We start from the raw sequence: 22400 nt of genomic DNA on the forward strand, positions 1-22400 counted from the left end.
GAATTATTCCTCAAGGAAGGCACCAGTTTATACTTTTACATCCTCTGGTTGTTTTCTCCCTGTTCCGACTTGCTGCCTCGGCTACTGGCCCTGCCTGTTATTGGATCCCGAGTTGAAAGACCAAAAACAAATTTCTGATAGTTATAACTGGGCGGCGAAGTTTCCAATAGGCCGGAAAATAATCACATGCTTTGAACCCTGATGAAACTATATGTTTTCAAGAGAAACTGTGGATGAGTTCCACATATAAAAGAGTGAAGCTTTAAGTTAACTCGACCCTCATCCTATTGTCTACAGACGATATATCGTGAGCTGCTAGCTAGCCCTTCTTGCTATGTATGCTTTATAGCAACTTCCGCTTCGAAGAATGGCTAACAAAAAAAGACTTAGAGCCTGAAGGTCACGCAACTACGTGACCAGCTATTGTAATCGAGCAAACTTGCAGCAAATGGGCGCGAGGCTAAGGAACACAAAGGGAAGGAAACAAGCTGACGGACAGGATACAGAAACAGCGCAATAACAGCAAAGCAGCCATTTGCGCTGAACCGTAATCCAGGTGTTAAAGTCGTACGGATCATCAGTCATCTAGCGCATTTCAATCCACGGGCTCAGGCTTGATTCGAGCACCATTTTCCACAATGATTCCATCGACTTCCTCAAGTACGATGACCTCATCTCCTGGATCTTCTCTTTTGATATCGACGACGTCGATGTTGGCGCTGCCCCTTCCTGGGACCGATTGAGCCAAGACCACCGTCTCGACTCCCACAGGACTCATGTCCTCCGGTCCCATGGGTAGTGAGTCGATATCGATCTCCATATTCAGCAAGCTCCTCAGTACAACCTCACAGCCAGCTTTGCTCATAACCTCATTTGCATGTTTGCAAGTCTCAGACGTCACGCATTCCATGCAGCCCTCGTGACAGTGGCAAGCCTCGACTCTGCGGACAGCTTGTTTCAATAGCAAGTCAATGAACTCAAAGGCTTTGGTACTGATACCGGAGCCGCCTGCTCCTCCCTTTGCATCGTAGAATGTCAAGCGTGCGGGTCGTTTGCGGGCGGTTTCCTTCTGCGCAAACTCCTTCACTCCAACTTTGCACTCGGTGCGCACATCGCCCGGCATGCTGATGACGAAGTTGGGCATCAAACTTAGGATCGCGTGTTCTGCTGCGTGGATCGCGCCTGCAACGTTTAGTCGTCGCTCCTGCATAATCTCCAAGGCTTGCTTTGGCAGATCGAGCCACATGCCTTTGCTGAACCGAATAATAGGTGGATTATCGACCTGGACAGCATCGAGAATTCGGCGCTTTTTGTCTACTTTGAAGAAGCCGTAGACATTCTGTTGTATCTTGATTTGACCATAAAATGCCTTCGAAAGAGATTTGGGAATCCGGCAGATGGCTTCTGTTTCGACGGGATCGATATCGGTATAGTCTCGCTGCTGAGTTGTCCAGTCTACCTTTACAAATTCAACTTTGGCAATCTTCCGATCTGGATTGAACTCCTTGACTAGGTATTTGTTGCCCTGGTGGAGGAAGATTCCACCATCGTATAGAGTGAAGAATGCTCGGGAAGCTTCGAGCTCCTCCAAGACGATGTTTTTGCCGTGGCTGATATCCACAATAGCGAAGTGATCCTCTTCTGTTTCTCGAATCGCAACGAATTTCGAAGGGACAGGACGAAATCTTTCGTGGCAATGGTAAAAGCCGAGTTCATCCTTCGTTAGCCTCTCTGCTGCGACTTCTCCTAGCAGTTTCCCAAAGTATACAGAGTCTTCATCAGGCCGAATTGGCATCTCGTATGCAGCACACTGAATATGGCCTTCTAGAACAAGCATGTTCTGTAAATCCACTTGAAGTTCACAGTTGGGTTTGGTAAAGATTTCGTCTGGATTTTGCATGTAGTACTGATCCGTGGGAAAACAGTCTCCCACCAGAACTGACAAGGAGTCCTTGTTTCTTCGACCAGCTCTGCCACTCTGCTGTCGCAGATTTGCGATAGTGTACGGAAACCCAACAGTGATCACAGCATCGAGAGATCCGATATCAACACCAAGCTCAAGAGCTGTGGTTGCAACGATCCCCATCAACTTCCCTTCAAACATTTCACTTTCAATGCGGCGCCGATCCTGAGGTGTGTAGCCACCTCGGTAGCCCATCACTTGAGCCATGCACTCAGGCCGCTCTAAATTAGCCAGTTCTTGCTTCACGGCACTGATGAGAGCCTCGCACCCTTTTCTCACCCTGCAAAATGCTATGACCCGAACGCCTCGCAATATTAGTTGACAAAACAGTCTTGCCGACTCTGCCATGGTGTCTCCACGACCGCTTGCAGGATCTGCAGGATCCTTGAAAGGCGTATTCCAGCATAGAAACTCCTTTCTTCCAGATGGAGATCCATCAAAGTCTGTCATTCGTACATTCTCAATCCCAAAAATAGTCTTAAAGTGTTCCTCCGGGTTCGCCACAGTTGCCGAGCAAGATATGAACTTTACGTGACTATTTCCCACTGCAGCGCATATCCGTCTCAGCCGCCGCATCACGAGAGCAACGTGTGATCCAAATAGCCCACTGTACACATGAATCTCGTCTACGACGACATACTTCAGGTTCTTGAGAAAGGTGCGCCACTTGTCTTCCTGCGGTAAGATGGTAATGTGAAGCATATCTGGATTCGTGAAGATGATTCGCCCTTGATCTCGAATCATGTTCCGGTCGCTCATCGCAGTGTCTCCGTCGAACGTCTCTACTATAGTCTCTTCAAGACCAGTCATGAATCTCATCATCTCTTTTAGACTTCTTCTTTGATCTTGTGCCAAGGCTTTTGTGGGGAAGATATACATGGCCCTGGTGTTGTGATCCTTTTCAAGCTCGTGAAGTACAGGAATCTGATATATCAAAGATTTCCCCGAACTGGTGGACGTAGCAACGATAACATTAGACCCATCATGGAGATTGTTGATTGCTTCCGCCTGGTGAGCATAAAACTGGGTGATGTTTTTCGTGTTGTAAAGAGCATTTACCAAGTCCTGGCTCAGTTGAAAATTCAAGTCACCATAAATAGCTTCTTGAGGATCAAAAACTCGATGGCCATCGGGGACAATTTGTCCTGTATACCACTCGCTTTCCTTCATCTCATTAATAATTTCGGAAACAGATTTCCGCTCCGCCGGGATGGACTTGGGTAATATGCTGAACTCTGGTTTCGGCGTCGTACTCCGTGAGAAACTTGGTGTTGGTATATATGCTTCGGACTCTTCCTTTAATGTCTCCTCAGGATCTTTGCTCTCAGCCTCGCATCTGTTGAGGAATGCATTGATAGCAGAGCCAAATTTGGTGTTCCGCTTCTCGATTAGATTCATCAACTGCTTTTGGCTGAATACCGGCATCTTTAAATCTTCGTCTTTGAGCTTCCTGTTAGCTCTCGTAGCTTCCCCCGTCTTCTTGTCCTGGACTTGGCGTTTCAAATCGCCGTCGACATATTCGAAGTATAGCACCTCTTCTCCATTTCCAGTTGTTCTGTCTCCATAACCCAAACCTTCCTTCCCAGTGACACCGCCAACTGAGGCATCGGTTGGCGGAGCAGGAGTGAACCAATCTTTTTTACCTCCTCTAAACGTATCGTCTCTTTCCGAACCCCGCACATCAACCTGCAGCATTGCCTCATCCACATAAGCAAAGTTCATGCCACCTGGACGCAAGGCCACAATCTGTGCCACCTCCTCAATCTGCAATTGCCGCTTGATGTGCCCTTCCACTGCAGTCTTTATGGTATCGAAGGTGGTAATGACATGTTTTCGAGTGCTGCAGAACGTGTACACGAGATTGAGTGCTCGGTGTGTCTTCTCGAGTGACTGAAAGGGCGTGGGCCATGGGACGGCACTCGTGACTGGATCTGAGAACGAGGACGCATTCCGGACCAGCTTAGAGAGTTGTCTCGGTTTTTGGACACGTCGTGCTTTCGTTCCGCCGTCGTGGCTCTTGGTAGGGACTGTGGAAGTAGTCGCCGCAGCTGTATGTAAGGATTCTCGCGCCGGCGTGTTTTCTCGCGGTATAACATCCTCCACGTCTTTTCGTTTGCGTTTCCGAACTATTTTGTTGGATACCGTGGCAGCCTGCAACCCTGCCATTGCGAATGAAAGTGTGAGTTCTTGACATGCAGGGTCGGAGTTTGAGACATCTAAACCACCCAAGAGTCATTGACGCCATCAATTCAAAGTCGCGTCAAAGCGCGACATTCAAATCCCGTCATCACGTGTGAATTCAGGGGCTCCAGCCTATTTAGGCAAATATCCGATTGTTGTATATGGGTAGTATATTGTACTTGCGATATAAAAATTATTCTACAATTTCCGAATATTTCTTATCTTTCCATATCAGAAGGTATCTTTTCCGGTTCCAACTTCAATTTCCTTTGAGAAAAGGCTTTCTTTTGCACCAAGAACCTACACCTGAAAGCTCTTGTTGGTTCCTTTCAAGATGACCCACAGAGCATGAGCACGGTCTTTATCAATTCCGAATTAGGTATTCAGAAACTGAAGAAAGGAAGGAGAATGTTGTTCCGATGTGGTTTCGCACAAAGATTCTTTAACAATAACATGGTTTTTTAACAATGCGCTTATCGAAACCCTCCCCCGCCCCCAATATCAAAATGTTGCTCAGATAGGTATTGCATCTAACACATCAGCAAACCAAACAACATTTAAATCCCATCCCCCATACTTCCATGCCGTTAATTGATCCATTCATTCATCCATTTCATTACATTCGCTATAAAACTAGAAACGTGCGCGCGCGCGGGCATAAATGCAATCAATCATCCAATTTGCTCATTTGCTCGCTTGGCCCCAAACACCTTTCTGTAATGCTCTTCCTTGATGTGCAGTTTTCAAATGCTCCTCCGATAATTATGCCAGCCAGCCGTAATTCGTGATTTGATTCCACGCACCTGTCTTCTTTCCATCTTCTCACCCTGAAGGGACCTAATTTTCAACTATACCGCACGGTATCGTCCGGGAATTATATCGACTCGGATTTGGAGTCGTTTCCACAATAGATACGGTTTTACCAATCCACAGCCCAACCGTTCTCCTTCAAAAACTCCTCGCAAGCTGCTTTTAAAGCGAGGTTTGGACGCAGGTCTTCGACGCGCAGGGGGTCGCGGGTTAGGGGGTCGGTGGGGGAGCGTTTGAGGTGCTCCATGATGGAGGAGCGCTCGTAGGAGTTTCCTGTTTTCGTCTGGTTTGGGAAGGTTGGTTAGCAGAGGTTTTATGTATACAGGGAATGGGACGGAATGGTAGATGAGGTGTGATGAGAATGGATGGACATACCACAACAGGATCAAGCATAACACCAAATTGTATAGCATCAATCGCCCAATCCGGAACTTTCCTCCTCTCCACCTTCCCAGCTGCTTCAAACGTCGCCCGAACATCCGCAATCATCCCCTCATATTCCCTCCTTATCCCCTCCTCACGCTCCTTTCCCCCTTCTCCCTCCACACCCGCATCCCCTAGTCCCGCAATCTTCCCATCCCTCTCCCTCTCCAACGCCCCTACAACACTCCTCAATGTCCCCTCCAACCCCGCCAGCCGCACCTCCTCCCTCCTCTCCCAATCCTCCTTCAAACACCGCATAACCAACTGACTAATAACGCCCAAACTCGCTCCCCCCTTCCCGCCCCCCTCAATCTCCTTCACACACAGCGCGTGCGCTTTACGCGAATTCACCACCGCTTCCGCGGTTTCGTGGAGTGCGATTTGGGCTTGGGCAAGGTAGTAGTAGGCTTTCATGTTTTCGGGCAGGAGCGCGATGGAAGCGGAAGAGGCGGTTATGACGCGGGCCCAGGAGGAGAGTTTGAGGAGGGCCATGGCGAGGTTAGTGTGCAGTAGGGGGTTGGTGGGGTCGTGGGGATATACTGGGTTGGGTTGTATTAATGAATGAATGAGTGATTAAACCTATGGGACGGATTGGGATCTAGGGCGGATAATGGGGAATGGATGGGAGGGGAGAGGAGATGTGGAAGATATAAACGTACGCTTTGGTATAAGAAACTTCTGCATTTGTATAGTCGCCGCGCTGGAAGTAGGCGTTGCCTTGTTCTTTGCACTCGAGCGCTTTCTTCTGATCGGGTGGTAGATCGCCTGCCATGTTTGTTGTTTGGGGGTTTGTTTGTTGAAGCTGTTGTTTCGATTTCGTGAGATATGATGTGATATGATGCAATAAAGTGCTAGGTATTGTAGTGCAGTGAAGTCGAGTTGAGTATTTGTTTGAAAGAGCCTAAATGCTGGCATGTGAGAAGACAGCCAGGCTTTGTTGGTTGCAGGGCCAAGCACTCACTCAGCCTTACAATACGTGTACGTCTCAGGTAAGCAAATGTTTCGACAATACCAACGACTCGGTTTAGACACAGTCCTCGTGCTTTTGAATCGGAATCTGGGGAAATGCAAGCAAGAATTACCGAGTCTGTTAGTTATTGTGGATGTGGGATGTGATTGAGTCAAGACTATGAATGTGAGGTTGACTGCTGTCAGCCTTGTGCGCCGGACGAGATTGGTAAGTGAGTGGCCGAGATGGAATGTTCGAGAAGTGAGTGATTGACTGGCTAATAATAAGGCATAATGTACAATGAATCACGATTGCACTATTATCTATAGGTCTATTATGATAAATTAGAGGTGTTATTGACCTTGTAAGTTTTATATTCACATGCTATACTAGCGCTATCCTGAATATCTGTGACCAGTCACGCCTTACCGTTTTTAAGCAAGATGTTGAAAGAGGATGTGATCAGGACTGTATCCATATCATCAGCTATTATCAAACGCTTAGCTTTAAGATTCTCCGGTTACTACATGGTATCAAAGTGATGAGGATTCTCAAGCCGTAATGCCGGATAAACTGGCTTCTGTCACGTATACCCCAACGGTTACGAGCAACTTGAAAAGTTATATCGGTGAGGGCGGCCGTGACATGTCAATACAGAGTGGAACGATATAACTTTCCCATAGGTGTGTGTATAGTCTTGTGAGATTCGTCTATTTCTTTGCATGCTGTCTTTTTGTACAATACAGTTGATTTAATTGGCTGCCAACCGTTCACGTCTATCACTCCATCCCTATGCTGCAAAATCGATTGTTGCTCAGAAAGGCTAGGAATTATTAGCAATGCCCAGCAAAGTAACGTGGTACTAAAATGAAGAGAGAAGGAATAGCGCTTGCTATTCCGAGAAATCAGTATAGGCAAAGCTTCACTTGTAGCTCAGAAAGCCCGAGACGCAACATCTTCCACTATAATAGGTCTCCCGAGTCCCAACACTATGGCACTTGGAGCATGCCCAGTCCTCCCTTGGAAGTCAAAGTTCAAAACCAAAGTAAACCCAAGTACGTACGTTGTCCGAAGCCGGGATCTCCCTTACGAAATGATCACCAATGACTGGAAGTTTCTAGTATCTCATCAGCACCTGTGTCCCATTCCAGCAACTTTTCAACATACAATCATGATATCATGCCTGACTCTGGGTATGTCGGAAAAGAAGAACAAAGCGAAGACGCCGGCAACGCCTCCGAAGGCACCTAATGTCACGCCCCTGTGTCCCAGTATCATTAGCTTAATGTTGCTTTCCAACTACGATCTCTTATTACGCGCGGTCGTTTCTGTACGCCAGGCAATGGTCGGGGTATTGAGGTTCGGTGAGGGATCCAACATACAATTTCGCCGCGCTCTTGATCGTAAATCCCATTACATTTGGCTGGAACTTGTACCTATTCCAACTATCAGCATGTATCCCATTCCACAGTTTTGGCAACTGCCATTGTGACATACTTGGGACCGTAAGGACTCTTGTAGGAGGAATAACTTCGAGGACCGGTGACGGGCGAGATGCCGGTGGAGCTGTGATACTGCGCGCGGCTAGATTAGCACTGCTGATGGGTAGGGAAGCTGGAGGATATGCATACTTCGCCACTCATGATTGTTAGGTTGTGCAAGAAGAACTGGTGGTGGTTCAATTGGGGTTGAGGGGGCAGAGAGAGGAGGTTGAATTCATGTCGGGGCTAGCCGGGTCGTATTGTTTTTTGAAGATCATGTGACTATACTAAGAAGTGAAGTCTCTGGAGCTCCTGAACAATACCTTTGAATGTTGAAGTAAGTTTAATTTCCTTCTAAATTTCTTTTAAAATGTCTTATTGTCAAAGATACAGAGTATCTAATGGCTGTTTCTGCACGTGATACAGCCTTACAAGTCCGTTTTTTACGTAGCGTACACCCTTGTCAACCCCGCATCAGGACTGTATCCCAAAATCCCAAAAGAAATGCATCATGCCATCCATGATCCCAGTTAGTAGTCAAAATCGTGTGGGCATGGCCTGATAATCTAAAGAAGGCTGACTCCCCCGTACTTTCTGCGAAAGACGATAGGACTACTCGTAGAAGTCTGGGATTCTGGGAATATCTCTCAAACCCCGGAGTTCAGCTCCTACTGTAGTAACGTAACCACACCCAAAGGGACCCAGAGGGAAACTCCAAGTTGCCCTTCTTCGATATCATTTGTCTTTCCCTTCAATCCGGCCTTACGGTACATTATTACTTTCGCTTTCACTTATTCATCTCTCCACATAATCCCACTGCCTGCTTAACAAACTCTTTGTCCTGATTGGCTGGTTGCATCTCCACCCTAATCTACCCGCATAATCGGGCAACAGGCTGACTCGCTTGATCCCGAGTTTTACCTTGGGACGAAGACGAAGAAATGCAACCTCCGTCATATCATCATATCATATCCATCCATCCATCCATCCCACTTCAACTCTATAACTGCGTACCCCGCTTCCGCTTCCACTTCATCACCTTTCTTCTTTGCTCAACGAACAGTATCGTCAATTAAACGACTTAGATCACTGTTTCTATTGTCAAAGGAAAGACTATTCGCATTATTGTAGGGGAGAGCTTGTTGGATAGACGGGAGTACCCGGAAATCAACGCAGGGCTTGTTCGAGGACAAAGGGACAAGACATACACCGAATACAGCGACCACACCAGGAGGGCGAGGCCGAGGCCGAGGCTGTTAGAACGTTGACAAACAGAGATCCTGCTACAGAGGACCATCGACGCACAAGGGGAGCTTGAACACCACCCGGGCCTCACTCATCAGCCCTTCACCATAACTTCCTCAAACCAAAACTACACCCCATGAATCCCTCCAGAAATCCAGACATGCCAACCCCAACCCCAACCCAGCGCCCCTTCTTCGCCTCCTTCCTCGCCGCCTTCCGCGCCCACTCCTCCATCCCCCAACCCAAAACCTCCCCCTCTCCCACACCCGCATCCACGCAATCACCATCCACATCACAATCACACCCCACCTCGCACACCCAACCACGCACCATCACCTCAAAGCCAGGTGCTACATCAGCCGCACTCTCAACCCTGCATTCCCCTCGCACCCATTCCACCTCCCCGCGCGCAGGGCCAGAACGCCAAACAGAAGGTGCAGGCGCAGGAGCAGGGAGATATCCAACGAGGAGGGGCAGTGATAGTAGTAGCGAAGGTTTCAGGGATGTCCTGGGGAAGGAAAAGTGGTATATTGGTGGGAGAACGGCGACGGGCGAGGAGAGGTATTTTAAGCTGGGTGTGGTGAGGCGGCAGAGGAGTGGCGATCGGTTGAGTTTGGATAGATTGAGTTTGTGAAGCGGGCGCCATATACATACAGGGCTGAAACGAAACCAAAGAAAAGGAAGTGATATCCATGAACGATTGGGATAATGAATCGGAAGAGTGGGAATAACGGGTTTGCATATATTGGGTCTGGGTACAAGTATGTTTGAATCAACCAAACATTCTCTGTCGTTATCAAAGAGATACACTGTTCAGATTAATCGGCGTTTTGGACTCAACTCGGGACTGGGATTGGGGAGTGGGCGGGCGGGCGGATGGTTTGAATTGGATCCACATGCCCATGCACATATAGATATACATACGGTACACATCAGATAGTTTCTGGTGATACCTTAATAGAGGACAGACAACTCTACACAATAAAAGCTCTTTTGCCAACTACATACGAGTAATCGTCCATCCATGTCAGCGATTCACGTGATAGACGTCGTTGCATTAAGGAGCGACGTAGAAGATTACTTGCTTACTTAGCTATTTATGCATATTTTGCTGGCAATCTTGTAATCAATGTCACGTTTTCTTTCACATTGTCCTGCGAGTAAATTCTACATATGTATATACCGGTATTATACATGTTCTTCATCTCGGCACATTTATGTTATATTATACGGTCCACAACCCAAACACAGCCAGCCCATCATATCATACACCCCCCCTCCCCTCCCTCTCTCCCTTTCCACCCCATTTCACAATCCCTCCTAAACGAATAAATAAACACACCACATAATCCTCACTCACCACATAAACCTCTGCACCACCCCCTTTTCTTGCATCCACTCAAACCCCCTGTACAAAAACACATACCCCGTAACGCCATTAACCAGCAGGAACCAACCTGTTTCTCCCCAGAGCCTCCAATCATAAGCACGTTTCCCGTTCCCCGGTACATGCAAGCGCCACAAAACCCACGGCACGATGAAATACCGCGGCTCGACGAGCGGTGCTGTGACGAGGGATAGGGTGGTGGTTAAGAGCAGGATCAGGACGAATGATGTTTTGGGGCCTGTCTCTTGCGGCGAAAAAAGTGGGGTTTTGGGGGTGGAGACTTGTTTTGGAGATGGAGATTGAGGTGGTGATAAAGGTGATGGAGGTGAGAGGGTGAGTGAGATCAAATAGGCGCAGACCAGGTAGACAGGCGCGAGCAGGTAGCGGATACCAGTGTGTCGTAGGATGCTGTAGCGGAAGACGTAGAAGATGTAATGCCGGTTATCGGCTAGTGTGAAGGGGTGGATGATCGTGTTGTACTTTATTATTCCCAATGTGAGTATTAGCGCTGCAGCTATATATATGGCGTTTAAGGCGTATGTGTATTTCCAAGCCCGCGGACTGGAGGGGAATAAAGTGGATGAGAGTAGGAAGAGAGCGGGGGGAAGGATGAGGGGGAAGGAGAAAAAGGCGATGAAGGGCCAAATGTAGAGGAGTTGCGGAAGGTGGATTGTCGCGACGTGGTTTGATTTGTCGCCTTGAGTCTTGTTAGTAGGGGAAGAGAAGAAGGCGCATGCATACATGGAGAGGGGGAGAGAGATATACCTAGGACGACGCCTCCGTTCCAGAATACAAAACCTGCGAAAGAGATGAGGAGGGCAATGTAAGGCCATAGGCTGGCCAGGATTAAGACTGGTTTGGAGATGACGGCTACTCCTATACTGAGGGCGCAGAGTATGGAATCTAGGAATGAAAAGGCGTGAATGAGTAAATTCAGAGTGCTGAGCGGGGTTGGAAGTTTAACTTACCATGAACTCCAGCATCCCTGAGAAAGGGATCGTGGATGTCGCCTCGACTCCATTTCTTCAACGTCGACACAACATTTTCCTGCCACGTTTTCGGCACTGACTCCTTGCTCGATGCAGGAGATTTATTCCCCTCGATCGTCCGCACAGCCTCCAAACCCCCCATAAACACAGCAACCCAGAAAACATTCGTTTGCCTCATCGTCAACGCCACCATGCCCGTAAAGTACAGCCACACCTTCCCATCCCCCCTCCCGCCCTGCAAAAACAGCGTATACATCCGCAACACCAACGCCGTCGAAAGGACATCCGTATAGAACAGTCCAGAAAAGAAAAACAACGGAGGGAATAAGGCGATGTTGAGCGCTGTATGCAACGTCTCCGCCGATACAATCCCCGCTTTGAGGTTTTTGAGAGCGGTACCGGGACGAGATGAGATGAGAGCCCGACAGTCGCAGGCATAGATCATAGTAAAGAGTAGCGCGAAGACGTTGAAGAGACGCAGTTTGTATACATCGCACGTCCCGTTGATTTGCGTCTTGATGAACATTACCGCGAATGCATATCTATGCATTCATATCTCTTACATCAGCCAACTATCCATCAATATACTCCACTCTCCCAAGATGTACAATACCAATGTATAAAACAAAAACATAATACAATACAACAATACAGTAAGAATAAACAAACTCGAAAATGCGCAAAGCAAAGCAAAAAGAACCAACTCACAACCCAGGCGGCGTAGTCAATTTCGAATCCCACACCCCATACCTCCCCTCACAATACGCCAGCGCCTGCGGCACATGGAAAACCTCATCTAGATACGGCTGCGGCACGATGCTGATCACCTGACCATGCCAGTACTTTGCGAGGGCCCCGAGCGTAAGAAAAGAAACGAGCGCGAGGAGTTTGGAGGGACCCAGCAGGAGGTGCGTGGGTGTGTCGTGGAGGAAGAGGATGCCCGGGAGCCATTTGGGCCCGTTGGAGGGCATGGTGATTAGTGCGTGATGTGATGCGCAGAAGTTGAGAAGGGGTGAAGTTGTGAGGATGCCCGGCTTATTTTCGGGGATGAGGCTTTGGACGCGCCATTCTATTTGGTGGCATCTTTGATTGTCAACTTCTTTTCTAGCACGACAATATTCCTTACAGCTCGAATTGAAGCACTGTTTTTGATTCATATGTTATAAAGTACTGAGTAATGCATAGGTGTTTGGGTGGGTGGTTCCTTCCTTAACAACGTCTGGTTCATGGCGCCAAACTGAAAATTAGGACGCGTCGTAGTCTCGCAGAGTTGCTGCTCCATTTCACTCTCAATATCTCTCACAGCTCACGTATCTTATACACTCCATTGGCACGTAGCTCTGTCGGAATAAATGTGTCAAGAGCACTTTTTCTCTTTGTGGATGTGCGATCAAGCTTTCTACGTGTTCCCTTCCGTAGAATCAGATACCCTCTTTCTCCCCTACTTCCACGCAAAAAGGACTTATGATTCCCATCCATATCTCCCCCACTTTTATCTACTTATAGCGTGCATCTATTTCTAAAAGTTGATAGTGTTTCTTTTCTTAAGACTCAGGGGTCACCCGGGAGGCTCTCACCATTTCTGGCAATTCCAGCAACAATGCCGTGCAGCGCTTATCGAAGGCGTAACTCGCAGCTGGCTTCGCACTCACAAAGAGTGTGTCGGCGTCCTATCTTTATGCTGGCCGTCATACTGCATCTATTAGTTCGGTGGAGGTCGATAACCTGTGCCTGAAGTAAAGTGTCGTTTATAGTGAAGACCCTTGGAATCTTTTCTGGATTTGTCGTTGGCGGCACCAGACTTTGGCAGGATTCTTTCCCTTTCTGCTTTTTTAAAACTGCCATTTATGTCGCTCTCTACTGTGTGTTCTTGCTATGTCATTGAAGATTTATGTAACGGTATGGGATTACGCAGCAGTAAGCCCGGCTCGTCTGTTCAGAAATGGTAATCCGACCAATGTTTCTTCGTCAGCCTCATCATTGGCAACGTTTAAAAATCGTTCACACCTCTGCTACATTCTACTTCCACCTACCCTCACAACTTTGTTTAAGATGTCTAATGGTGACTTCGGGGAAGTGATCCGATAGCGCTACTAATCCTCCTACATGCATAATGCAGAAGCACCCGAACGTACCGAGCCCCAGAGATGCGGCTCGTCTCCATTTAAGACCATACGAAGTTCGTATAGCTCATTCCCCGCTGATGTGAGAATGCCTTCAACTCTCCATGTCACACTCGCCGTCTCTATGGCCTGATGACTTATTGACCTTGTGATATGTTCATTTTGACCCGTGGTGAAAGATGGTCGGTTATAGTTCTACTCGATTAAATCTGGAAGTTCTGCTCGGATGCACCTGGGAGGCGCCGGCGAAGATGACTTCGTTGTCAAGCTCAACAGGCTCTCCCTTCTGGATGTCATCGCTAGTGGACGCATATACTGTCAACCGAGCGGTAACACAATGCGCATGACTTGAAGGTAGACTAATCAGAAATTTTCTTACAATAGTCTATGAGATTTTTGAACAGTCCCAGCAAGGATAGGAGTCTATATAAACAGCCACCAAACTTCGAAGAATGATTCTACAATCACATCTTAACATCCACATCTTTCGACATATTTCCAGAACCACTCTTCACTTGCAATCCAAGACTAATCTACCAAACCCCCAATCATGCAATTCCCTACAGCCATCTCTTCTTTCCTCGCTATCCTTAGCATGGCTACCGCATCTCCCATCATCGAAGACCGTCAAGGTAACCCCACCCCCAATCCAGACGACCACCCCATCACATTCTAACCCCCCGCCAGGCGGTGTATTCTACGCAACGCAAACCTACTACAGCGCAAGCGGCTGCACTGGAACCGCCGACGGCGAAGCCACCTTCAACACAATCAATCTCTGCCAGCCCCTCAGCACCATTCTCGGCAGCGTCGTAAGCGTTACCACAAACTCCGTTACGCAAGATCCTGCTGGATGCGTTGGTAAGTAATCTAATGAATTAGTCAATCAATCACTTGTATCTACTGTATAAATAATAGCTAGCTAATATTTCCCGGCACAAAAACAGTCCATTACTATACCAATGCCGATTGCACACAGGGAGATACCATCGGTGTTATTGGTAGCTGCGAGCAAGCCTCCGCTCCTTTCGTGGCTACGAATGTCATTTGCCCAACTTAAGACTCAAGTGGGTTGCAATCCCAAATGTGCCGCGGTTGGGAAAGAAACGGTGAGGTGTATTCATAAGTGCGAGTCAAATATTTGTTTGCTATGCCGGACCGCATTCTTTAGGCCGGTCTAGGCAGTGAGTCGGTTCGGGGTGTTCATTTCTTCGGTAGACTTGACTGTATGAGAGGTGTTGAGGGTGGTGGAGCTAGATGAAATGAAAAGTTCTATTTACTTATCACATCACCCATTTCTGAGTTTCGCGATGGATAGGAAAGGCAAGCGACTTTCTTTGTTTTAGCACGCGATGCAGCCTTTAGATTATTGTACTTGATAATGCTTGGAGATTTCGGGGACGAAGTGAAGGATAGTGCGAAGGTATACAATGCTGTGCTGTTTGTGGTATCTCACCCAGGAACGTTTAAATGGAGAACTCGGACTGTGATTGGAGCCGCTCGTGAGGAGAGATTCACACGGTCGGTGAAGCAGCGGGCAGGGTTGGAGAAGTGGGGAAATGGAGAGACTGCTAAGCAGGCATCAGATGATGATGAGGATGAGGATGTGACGAGTGAGTCAGAGGATGGTGACGTGGACGAATACTATGGTTCTGATATCTCCTTTTGACATTACCAGACATCTTTTGCTAGTTAGGTTAGCTTAATGTAATAGGTTTATTAAGCTTACTTGATTTTATAACGTAGTCTTATAAAGGCAATATCATCTCTCAAGACAAGAACAATTTGGTTTACATTAGAATCGCTGGATCATTCGCATTTCCGACTTATAGCGCACTGACTAACTAGGCTTCTCCTTGTAAATGGTTTGATAGAGTACTTCCGTAATTACTCGTAAGGGGGATATTCAATAGCAGGCGTAGAACAAGGTAGCACGAAAAGTAATATCAAAAGTAAACATAATTCCTCGCAAGGCCAACTAGTGGTGAAAAGAAGAACGGGTTATTGATGTCATGTCACGTGAGCAAACCATACCTAAAAATTGCCCACAAAACCTTTTAGCGAGTATATCTTCACCCTTGAACGCAATTTACACAGCAGACAAACCCAACCATGGCAACGAATTCGAATCCAGAGGCCGGCGAGCCGTCAATGCCAGGCATGATCCAGCCCACGAGCGGTATGTCTCCATTGCTATCATCACTGCATGCAAAAGCCTAACACAATCCACCCCACGTGCAGAAACACAACCAGAAGCATCCTCCTCATCAACATCAGAACCAGCACCAGCGTCAGCTTCCCCACCTCCCAGAAAGTGCGCGCATTGCGGCAAGCTAGAAACCAACCCCGGAGAACGATCCGGAGATAAGCCACCCGTCCAGCTGAAGCCTTGTCCCAAGTGCCACACGGCGCTGTACTGTTCCCGTGACTGCCAAAAAGCAGCGTTCAAGCAGCACAAGAAGACGTGCGCGGCCGATGCGCAGGAGTATGCGAAGACGGCGAATCTGAAGATGGCGGCGCCGGCTGGGCCGAAGAAGGATGGGTGGAGGGGTGGGTTGCAGAAATGGCAGTTTGACACGTGATGAGATGGGATAGAACGGGTTGGAGGGTGTGCGGATATTGGAAGGGGGTTTGCTTGGCCATGGAGACGAGAGGAGAGGGGAAGGAGATTCAAGAATGTTTCAATCCGTGGTTGGATTTCGTTCTTCCGTGAGACACCCTCTATACTATATTGTACACCAAACACCGATTAATTATGCTCCCCGGCCGGTATAAGCTAAGAATGCGGATATGCGTCACCTTACCGGTCTATGGTGGTCTATCTAGGTACTCACGACGTACGTAGCATTTCTCAAAATACCACAGCATAGGTTCGAGCAGATTGCGTGTTACCATTACAGACTAAGTGATTTCAAAACTTATTTACATCATATAGCATGATACACCTATGAAAACCACTACTCCCACATTCAACAAAGTCCTGAACCCAACTTTACGCTGCCCTGTTTCATTGTACTAGCATTTGCCGCTACAGAGCCTACCGGTATAGGTGTATTCGGGCAAGAGCGGAGACCGCAGCCATTGTAGGTCTGAAAACCTGTATTTGTGGTAGAAGGATTTTGGACCGCAGCCACGGAAGATGTTTAGGAGGCAGAACTGGTGAAATATCCGTCTGGTCTGATAGTTGAAGCGGTTTATAGCCGATGCTGAACGAGTGGTGTTCTGCTGCAGTATTGAGAGGCCATTGTTTGGAGGATTTGCTGAATCATGTCAGTCGAGCAAGTAACGAAAAGGAGGCAATCCGCTTATATTAGTTCTCCAAAAAATGTTAATTGCCGTACCTTCAAAATAGCTATTCAAAACAATATAAACAGCTTCCGTTTCCTCGCATCCAGTCCATATGAATTTGAATCGCTTTCCTGGAACGGGGAGTTGGTGATGTTTCGCTCGCTGTAAAATGCTACGCCAAATTCCAAACATCGACGATATGAAGCACACGGCAACCCAAGTCACAAGCTTATAGTAAGCAACCCTTTAGCGGTAATCTTTGTATACTGCAAGACTGCGATTAGGCAAGGACAACAAAAATGCCTAGGCATTTTGCGATTTATGATTACATTCTCCGCCATCGTGAATTGCTGCGTCTAGCATGTCTCCTAATTCCGTCCATAGGCTTCGCAGAAACATCAGGTTGATTGCTTCCGTGTTTTCTTGGGGTAAATCGATATCGGTCACTCCTTTCGTTTCGGCTGAGAGGGAAATTACTAGAAGCGAGAGCGGCCATAAGCGCCTTGTTCTTTTTACTTTGAAGGGGGTTAATCTGCTGATCCAGTTCACGTGATCATTGGAGAAGTTCACGATTTGGCCCACTGTAGCGAGTAAAAATGACGAGCCTCGTATGGTTGTTATTACATTATTAAGTACTTTTTTTCTATTGACTGACTCGTAGGTTTAACAGGTTGTATGCTGAAAATGACGAAGAGGGGACGTGCTACCTTTAGTAAGCGACGAGGTGATCCACCCTCTAACAAACTCTACGATTACTTCCCATATATATTGAAATGAGCGCTTAATCATCTCAAAAACAACCCAACAAGGCGGCTTTAGCTCACTTGGGAGAGCGCCAGACTGAAGTCAACTTCTGTCATTAATCTGGAGGCACTGTGTTCGATCCACAGGTATGTTGCATCATTAGAGATTCTGTTAATTCAAATATTAATATCATCTTTAGAAGCCGCAAACTTCTGCGAGTTGAGGATCACTTCAACTAGAACAAATAACTTTTTTGTATTTTTTCTGACTTTTTGAGATGATATTTGGTGGCTTTTTTGGTCGGCTAAATGAGGGGTCGCGGGGTGGGTCCACAATACGCTCCGTATAATAAGTTATATGATATTTTATTGGAAATCATGCTGGGATAAGGGGCTGTATCCCGAGCTTTCTAGTCATGTGACTTAGCGTAGCTTAGTCTGCGAAGAGGCATAACCTCTTCGCATACTCAACACTATAAATGCTAAGCAATATCAACCAGAACCAAGCATTAAGTCTATACTATGTAGTAGATAAGTGATCACGGACACCTGTGATGCCAATAAATCATGAAGTATAATAAATAAACAGACATATTCTGATTATGTTTTTGTTAGGCAGAGACGACTACTAATACATCCCTATTTGAGAGAGTTGCGTCAGGGTGTTTTTCATTATGAGGCTACTTCAGCAGCTTCAGCTTCTACAATAGCGCACCTTTATACTCGGTTGAGAACGGGTTAAAATGATATACTTCTAAACTACATCGCACATTTATAATCGTAAGCATGTAAATTGGTTGTTGAAAGCAGCATTTAGATCGGACTTTACTAACTTTACCAGAGATACAAAGCATCAATAATAATATTGTAATATGACCAGCAAATAATCTATGTCTCCGAGATGGGCTGTATGATTTTCTTGCAAATAGAGAAAAGCGAAACAGCATCTAGAACATCTAGTGTTGTAAGCTCGACACCTAATTCTACTTTCACGAAGTTTCGGAATTCGATAGCTGCTAAGGAGTCGATACCATATATCGACATGATTTTGATTTATTTTTCGGCTTAATCAACCTTAAAAAAGAACGTAGTGGTTAAATCAGCTACAATGCCCTACGGAGGAGTACTATAACATTTTCCGAGGTGGGGACCAGCGATTTAAAAAGCAAAGGCAAAAATGTTCTTACCTTTGATGTGGGACTAATCTTTCTGGAACGAGATTTTGATAGTAAGAGTCCCGTAAATACTAGTCCGAGCGATTGGAAGTAGCTCTAAAATTGTACCTGTCCGGCGGGCTGCAACAGGCATGCTTTTTTCCAGAAACAATAACCGTTACCAGGGGACTTCTTCGCCCTTGATGGCGTCAATGAACTTTCCAGACGTGCTCTCAAGACTTGCCTTTTCAATCTGTACCAGTTAGCCTCTGCGGTGCAACAAATTCTAACCTTCACGTATATACTTACAAGATTGATAATATGCTCGGCACAGTACTCCTGGGTATAGGGTGCCTTCTCTAGTCCCAAGAACTTGGCAGTTTTATTGCCCATATCAGTTGCAACAAGACTATTGTCTTAAATTAGTTTCATCACTACTAGCCAAGTGCTCGGGTATGAAAGGAGGACTTACCCGGGGTTCACAGCGAAAGCAGTCAGCCATTGATTACCACAGTGTGCCGATCTGTACATGGGTTGTTGGTTATTTCTTACTCATGGAGTGCATGGAACCTACAGGGTTATCCAATTCAATGCCGCTTTGGAGACGCTGTAAGCGGGCGCGATGTAGGCCCCAAAGGCCTCCATGGCACTGATGGAACCCGCGGCACTGCTGACAGACACCCATCTCGGATTACTTGATTTCTGAAGTAAGTCCTTGGTGGCTTGGAATAATGCTAGAGGGCCGAGGGCATTGATTTTGAAGGTGGTCGACATCTCTTCCAGATCGACCGTATCAAGCGGGTCTACCGGTGGACTCACTCCAGAGTTAGCAATGACGACGTCGATATAGCGGATGCCGGCGGCTTCTAACTCTTTGAATAAAATTTTTGGGGTCAGTTGACGAAGAATTCTCGATGGTGACTAGAAGTAGCTTGGACCCATTTTCAGTTGATAAAGCCTTCAGCTCCGCAGATTCTTTGCGGGTGCTTGCGATAACAGTACAATTCGGTTGTAAAAGGTAAGCTTGGGTCAGTGCAAATCCGATACCTGTGTTGAACCATAGTCAATATTGCATTCAGAATATGATCAGGAAGACCAGCAGAATTCACCTCTGCCAGCGCCGGTGATGAATACTACTAGCGGATCGGCCATTATAGGCGACTTGCGATTCCTTTCTAGTCGACGGCGGAATGTAATCAGTCGGCTGCGTGGAGATTGGAGAACCGCCAACGGAGAAGTTGAATCCCCAGGAATAAAGCTATTATGTCGGGAATAGTTATACTGGGAATAAAACAAGCTTGAGCGGGGCCTTGTAGAATTCTCCCGAACTGCCGAGCCTCACTTTTTGATTGACCAAGTACAACGATATTGCTTTACAAGTAGTGCTCTCAATGGGTTTAGGGCCGGTTTTGACAAATTACTACAACTACCCATACTAGTATAGTTCTGGTTTCGGCTTGAAACTAAAGCTCATATATATAATAGTATTAGTAAACGGTATTATTATACCTGACGCCTTGTAGATTCATAAGTGCCCTTGCTTTAAATGGTGAACCGGTTACAGCATGTTGGCACCTAGTGACCTAGTATAGTTATTTTATTATAAAATGCCATATTTTATGGTCACAGCCCACAATTTGATATACTGGCTGTTTACTACGATGTGTTACTGGGGCAATGGTTTACCCCAAACCGACCTGACCAAACATCAGAGCATGATGATCAGCAAATGGGGCTTCATTTCGGCTATTCCCAGTATTCTAGTCTCTTTCATAGCTAGGTTTTACATTAGCATCTTACTTATTCACATCTTTGGAACTAAGAAATTGTTCAAACTGTTTCTGATTATTTGCACATCCCTTGTATCCTTCACTGGAGTCCTGAGCTTGTGTTTCCTCGCAGCTTCAAGCCGCCCCTGGAATGGGCTTTGGGATCCTACTATTCCGGCAGTAAGATTTAACCTGGAGTACTACGAGTATACCACATTCGCACTGCAATGCTGCAATGCATGCAAGTAACCAGAGTGCGACATGGGGTACTGCGTTTACGATCAGTTCTCAGAGCGAGCTGTTCGCAGTGACTATGGAGAATATGGACATTTTCAACGTGCTTGGGCAGTAAGTCATTCAATGCCAGTACTGTTCAATTGATACGTAGATACTAAAGCCTCGCAGCACCCGGTGGAAAAGGCTTTCAACTTATGAAGTACCGGCTGCGATGCCGACTTGCCCCGAGGGTAGACGCACGTGTGCTTGGCTTTGGGTCCCATTCCATTGCGGACAGCCGAACATGTATATGCAAGGTTTTAAGTACAACGTTCCCGGTGCAACTTCGACTATCCCAGTTGCCCAAGCCCAAGTACCTGTCTACTGCGCCGACGGTACAACTTGTGTCACGGGAGCAAAATAAATGATTGCTTATAACCGTAAGTCTTCTCGTGATAGATCGTTTATAGATTTAAAGCTGACAAAGACAGAACTCGACGGGAGCAATGTCGTCGCGACTACCTAGGATTCTTCACCAGGTTATGATAACAACTACGGGTGGACATCTAGAAAGCAAGCGGATTGTTCTGATGATGGGCGAGAACTGACTCGGATTTTAGGAGGTCAGAATGATATCTTCGAGTCGGCGCAGGTGAACGCCAGCTCAGCTATCACAAGCACCTTGTCCGCAACAAGTGCTCCTATATTCACACCTACGTCGTCTATCTTAGAATTTGAAGATTAAATAGCCTCATTTCTATCGCTGGTTATGACCAGAACAAGTGCGAGAGGCCACGGTTGTCTAGACAAGGGAGACGATGAGGGAAATGCTTTTGTGTCACAGCATAGGGCCATAGTTGTTCGTACAGGATTCTATCAACTGCGAAACATACTTTCGTGTACTATGCATTTATAACAGAATTTAGATCAGCGATCTTGATAGTTAGTTCAAAACTAGACTATGGTAGTTAACTTGCTTAACTTAAACAGTTAAACAGCATTTTCCGACCTTTTCTAAGAACTATAAAATTATATTTCCTTAAGTGGTCAGTGGACTAGTATAACCGGCTAGCTTTAGAGATTATCAGATATCCCTCTAAAAGCCTTTATAGAGGCTAAAAGGCTATAGTATTTCTTACTTTCTAGCCTAAATCATTTCTGATTTTACTTCCTTTCTATTCTCTCTTTTTTACTTCCATCTCTTGTCTTTAGCATGTCTTAAGCCTCAATTTCTAACAATAGACAGTATCCAGGCAATAACTAATCTATTTTCACGCAGGGAGTAATTGCGAATGGTGGAGGGGTTAATGTGAGGTGAGGTTCTATAATAGCTCGGATTTAAGCTTCGGATATAGAAGTCTGGATCATGGTACTGTACTTTATGACACAGTGCTTAGCAAAGAACGACAGGAATAGCTATTGATCGACTATATTGTTCTTCTTTCACTCATGGTCGTTGCAGGTGACTATGGCACGGCTTCACCGGACCACGAATACCAGTACCAGTTGTCAGCATTCGCATCATTCGGAACTTGCTTCGGGCCCGAAAGTGCAAGATTATTGGTATACAGAACGAGCATGCATTGATTCAAGCTTTGGATTTAAGCATATTCTACGTAAAGATGACGCATAAGTCTATTTTTAACCTTATGCTAGTCACATCTCTTCCTCTTTAATTC

At 46.5% G+C, this 22400-nt stretch overlaps 8 protein-coding genes and 1 non-coding gene across 9 annotated transcripts; 4 read left to right on the top strand and 5 right to left on the bottom strand.

Annotated features, from left to right (window-relative positions):
• Positions 1-595: 595 nt before the first annotated feature.
• Positions 596-4129, bottom strand: HRQ1 (ATP-dependent helicase; the record flags this gene model as incomplete). Its single annotated transcript, XM_031151520.1, has 1 exon — positions 596-4129. One exon carries the CDS (start codon positions 4127-4129, stop codon positions 596-598), a length of 3534 nt encoding a protein of 1177 aa, XP_031004154.1.
• Positions 4130-5063: 934 nt separating this feature from the next.
• Positions 5064-6061, bottom strand: STUB1 (STIP1 homology and U box-containing protein; the record flags this gene model as incomplete). The annotated part of the gene is made up of 3 exons (XM_031151521.1): positions 5064-5237; positions 5330-5916; positions 6037-6061. The coding sequence occupies 3 exons, from the start codon at positions 6059-6061 to the stop codon at positions 5064-5066; spliced, it is 786 nt and encodes a 261-aa protein (XP_031004161.1).
• Positions 6062-7353: 1292 nt separating this feature from the next.
• Positions 7354-7969, bottom strand: LHYA1_G006585 (uncharacterized protein; the record flags this gene model as incomplete). The annotated part of the gene is made up of 5 exons (XM_031151522.1): positions 7354-7443; positions 7494-7587; positions 7709-7762; positions 7824-7900; positions 7958-7969. 5 exons carry the CDS (start codon positions 7967-7969, stop codon positions 7354-7356), a joined length of 327 nt encoding a protein of 108 aa, XP_031004160.1.
• A 1243-nt stretch (positions 7970-9212) lies between these two features.
• LHYA1_G006586 (uncharacterized protein) lies at positions 9213-9686 on the top strand (the record flags this gene model as incomplete). Its single annotated transcript, XM_031151523.1, has 1 exon — positions 9213-9686. One exon carries the CDS (start codon positions 9213-9215, stop codon positions 9684-9686), a length of 474 nt encoding a protein of 157 aa, XP_031004159.1.
• Positions 9687-10480: 794 nt separating this feature from the next.
• Positions 10481-12399, bottom strand: ALG10 (Dol-P-Glc:Glc(2)Man(9)GlcNAc(2)-PP-Dol alpha-1,2-glucosyltransferase; the record flags this gene model as incomplete). The annotated part of the gene is made up of 4 exons (XM_031151524.1): positions 10481-11136; positions 11205-11342; positions 11408-11970; positions 12137-12399. Coding segments are annotated over 4 exons (1620 nt in total), but the record flags the coding sequence as incomplete, so codon positions are not given.
• Positions 12400-14146: 1747 nt separating this feature from the next.
• On the top strand, positions 14147-14611 carry LHYA1_G006588 (uncharacterized protein; the record flags this gene model as incomplete). The annotated part of the gene is made up of 3 exons (XM_031151525.1): positions 14147-14183; positions 14239-14412; positions 14499-14611. 3 exons carry the CDS (start codon positions 14147-14149, stop codon positions 14609-14611), a joined length of 324 nt encoding a protein of 107 aa, XP_031004163.1.
• A 1052-nt stretch (positions 14612-15663) lies between these two features.
• Positions 15664-16133, top strand: LHYA1_G006589 (uncharacterized protein; the record flags this gene model as incomplete). Its single annotated transcript, XM_031151526.1, has 2 exons — positions 15664-15730; positions 15793-16133. The coding sequence occupies 2 exons, from the start codon at positions 15664-15666 to the stop codon at positions 16131-16133; spliced, it is 408 nt and encodes a 135-aa protein (XP_031004162.1).
• A 1515-nt stretch (positions 16134-17648) lies between these two features.
• On the top strand, positions 17649-17739 carry LHYA1_G006590. The gene has a single exon. It is a non-coding gene; the product is annotated as a tRNA-Phe (tRNA).
• A 1175-nt stretch (positions 17740-18914) lies between these two features.
• Positions 18915-19888, bottom strand: aflD_0 (Norsolorinic acid ketoreductase; the record flags this gene model as incomplete). Its single annotated transcript, XM_031151527.1, has 6 exons — positions 18915-18989; positions 19046-19145; positions 19209-19259; positions 19311-19606; positions 19659-19783; positions 19846-19888. The coding sequence occupies 6 exons, from the start codon at positions 19886-19888 to the stop codon at positions 18915-18917; spliced, it is 690 nt and encodes a 229-aa protein (XP_031004141.1).
• Positions 19889-22400: the final 2512 nt, after the last annotated feature.

This window comes from Lachnellula hyalina (assembly GCF_007821495.1).
Source record: "Lachnellula hyalina strain CBS 185.66 chromosome Unknown contig00097, whole genome shotgun sequence".
NCBI classification, from domain to species: Eukaryota; Fungi; Ascomycota; class Leotiomycetes; order Helotiales; family Lachnaceae; genus Lachnellula; species Lachnellula hyalina.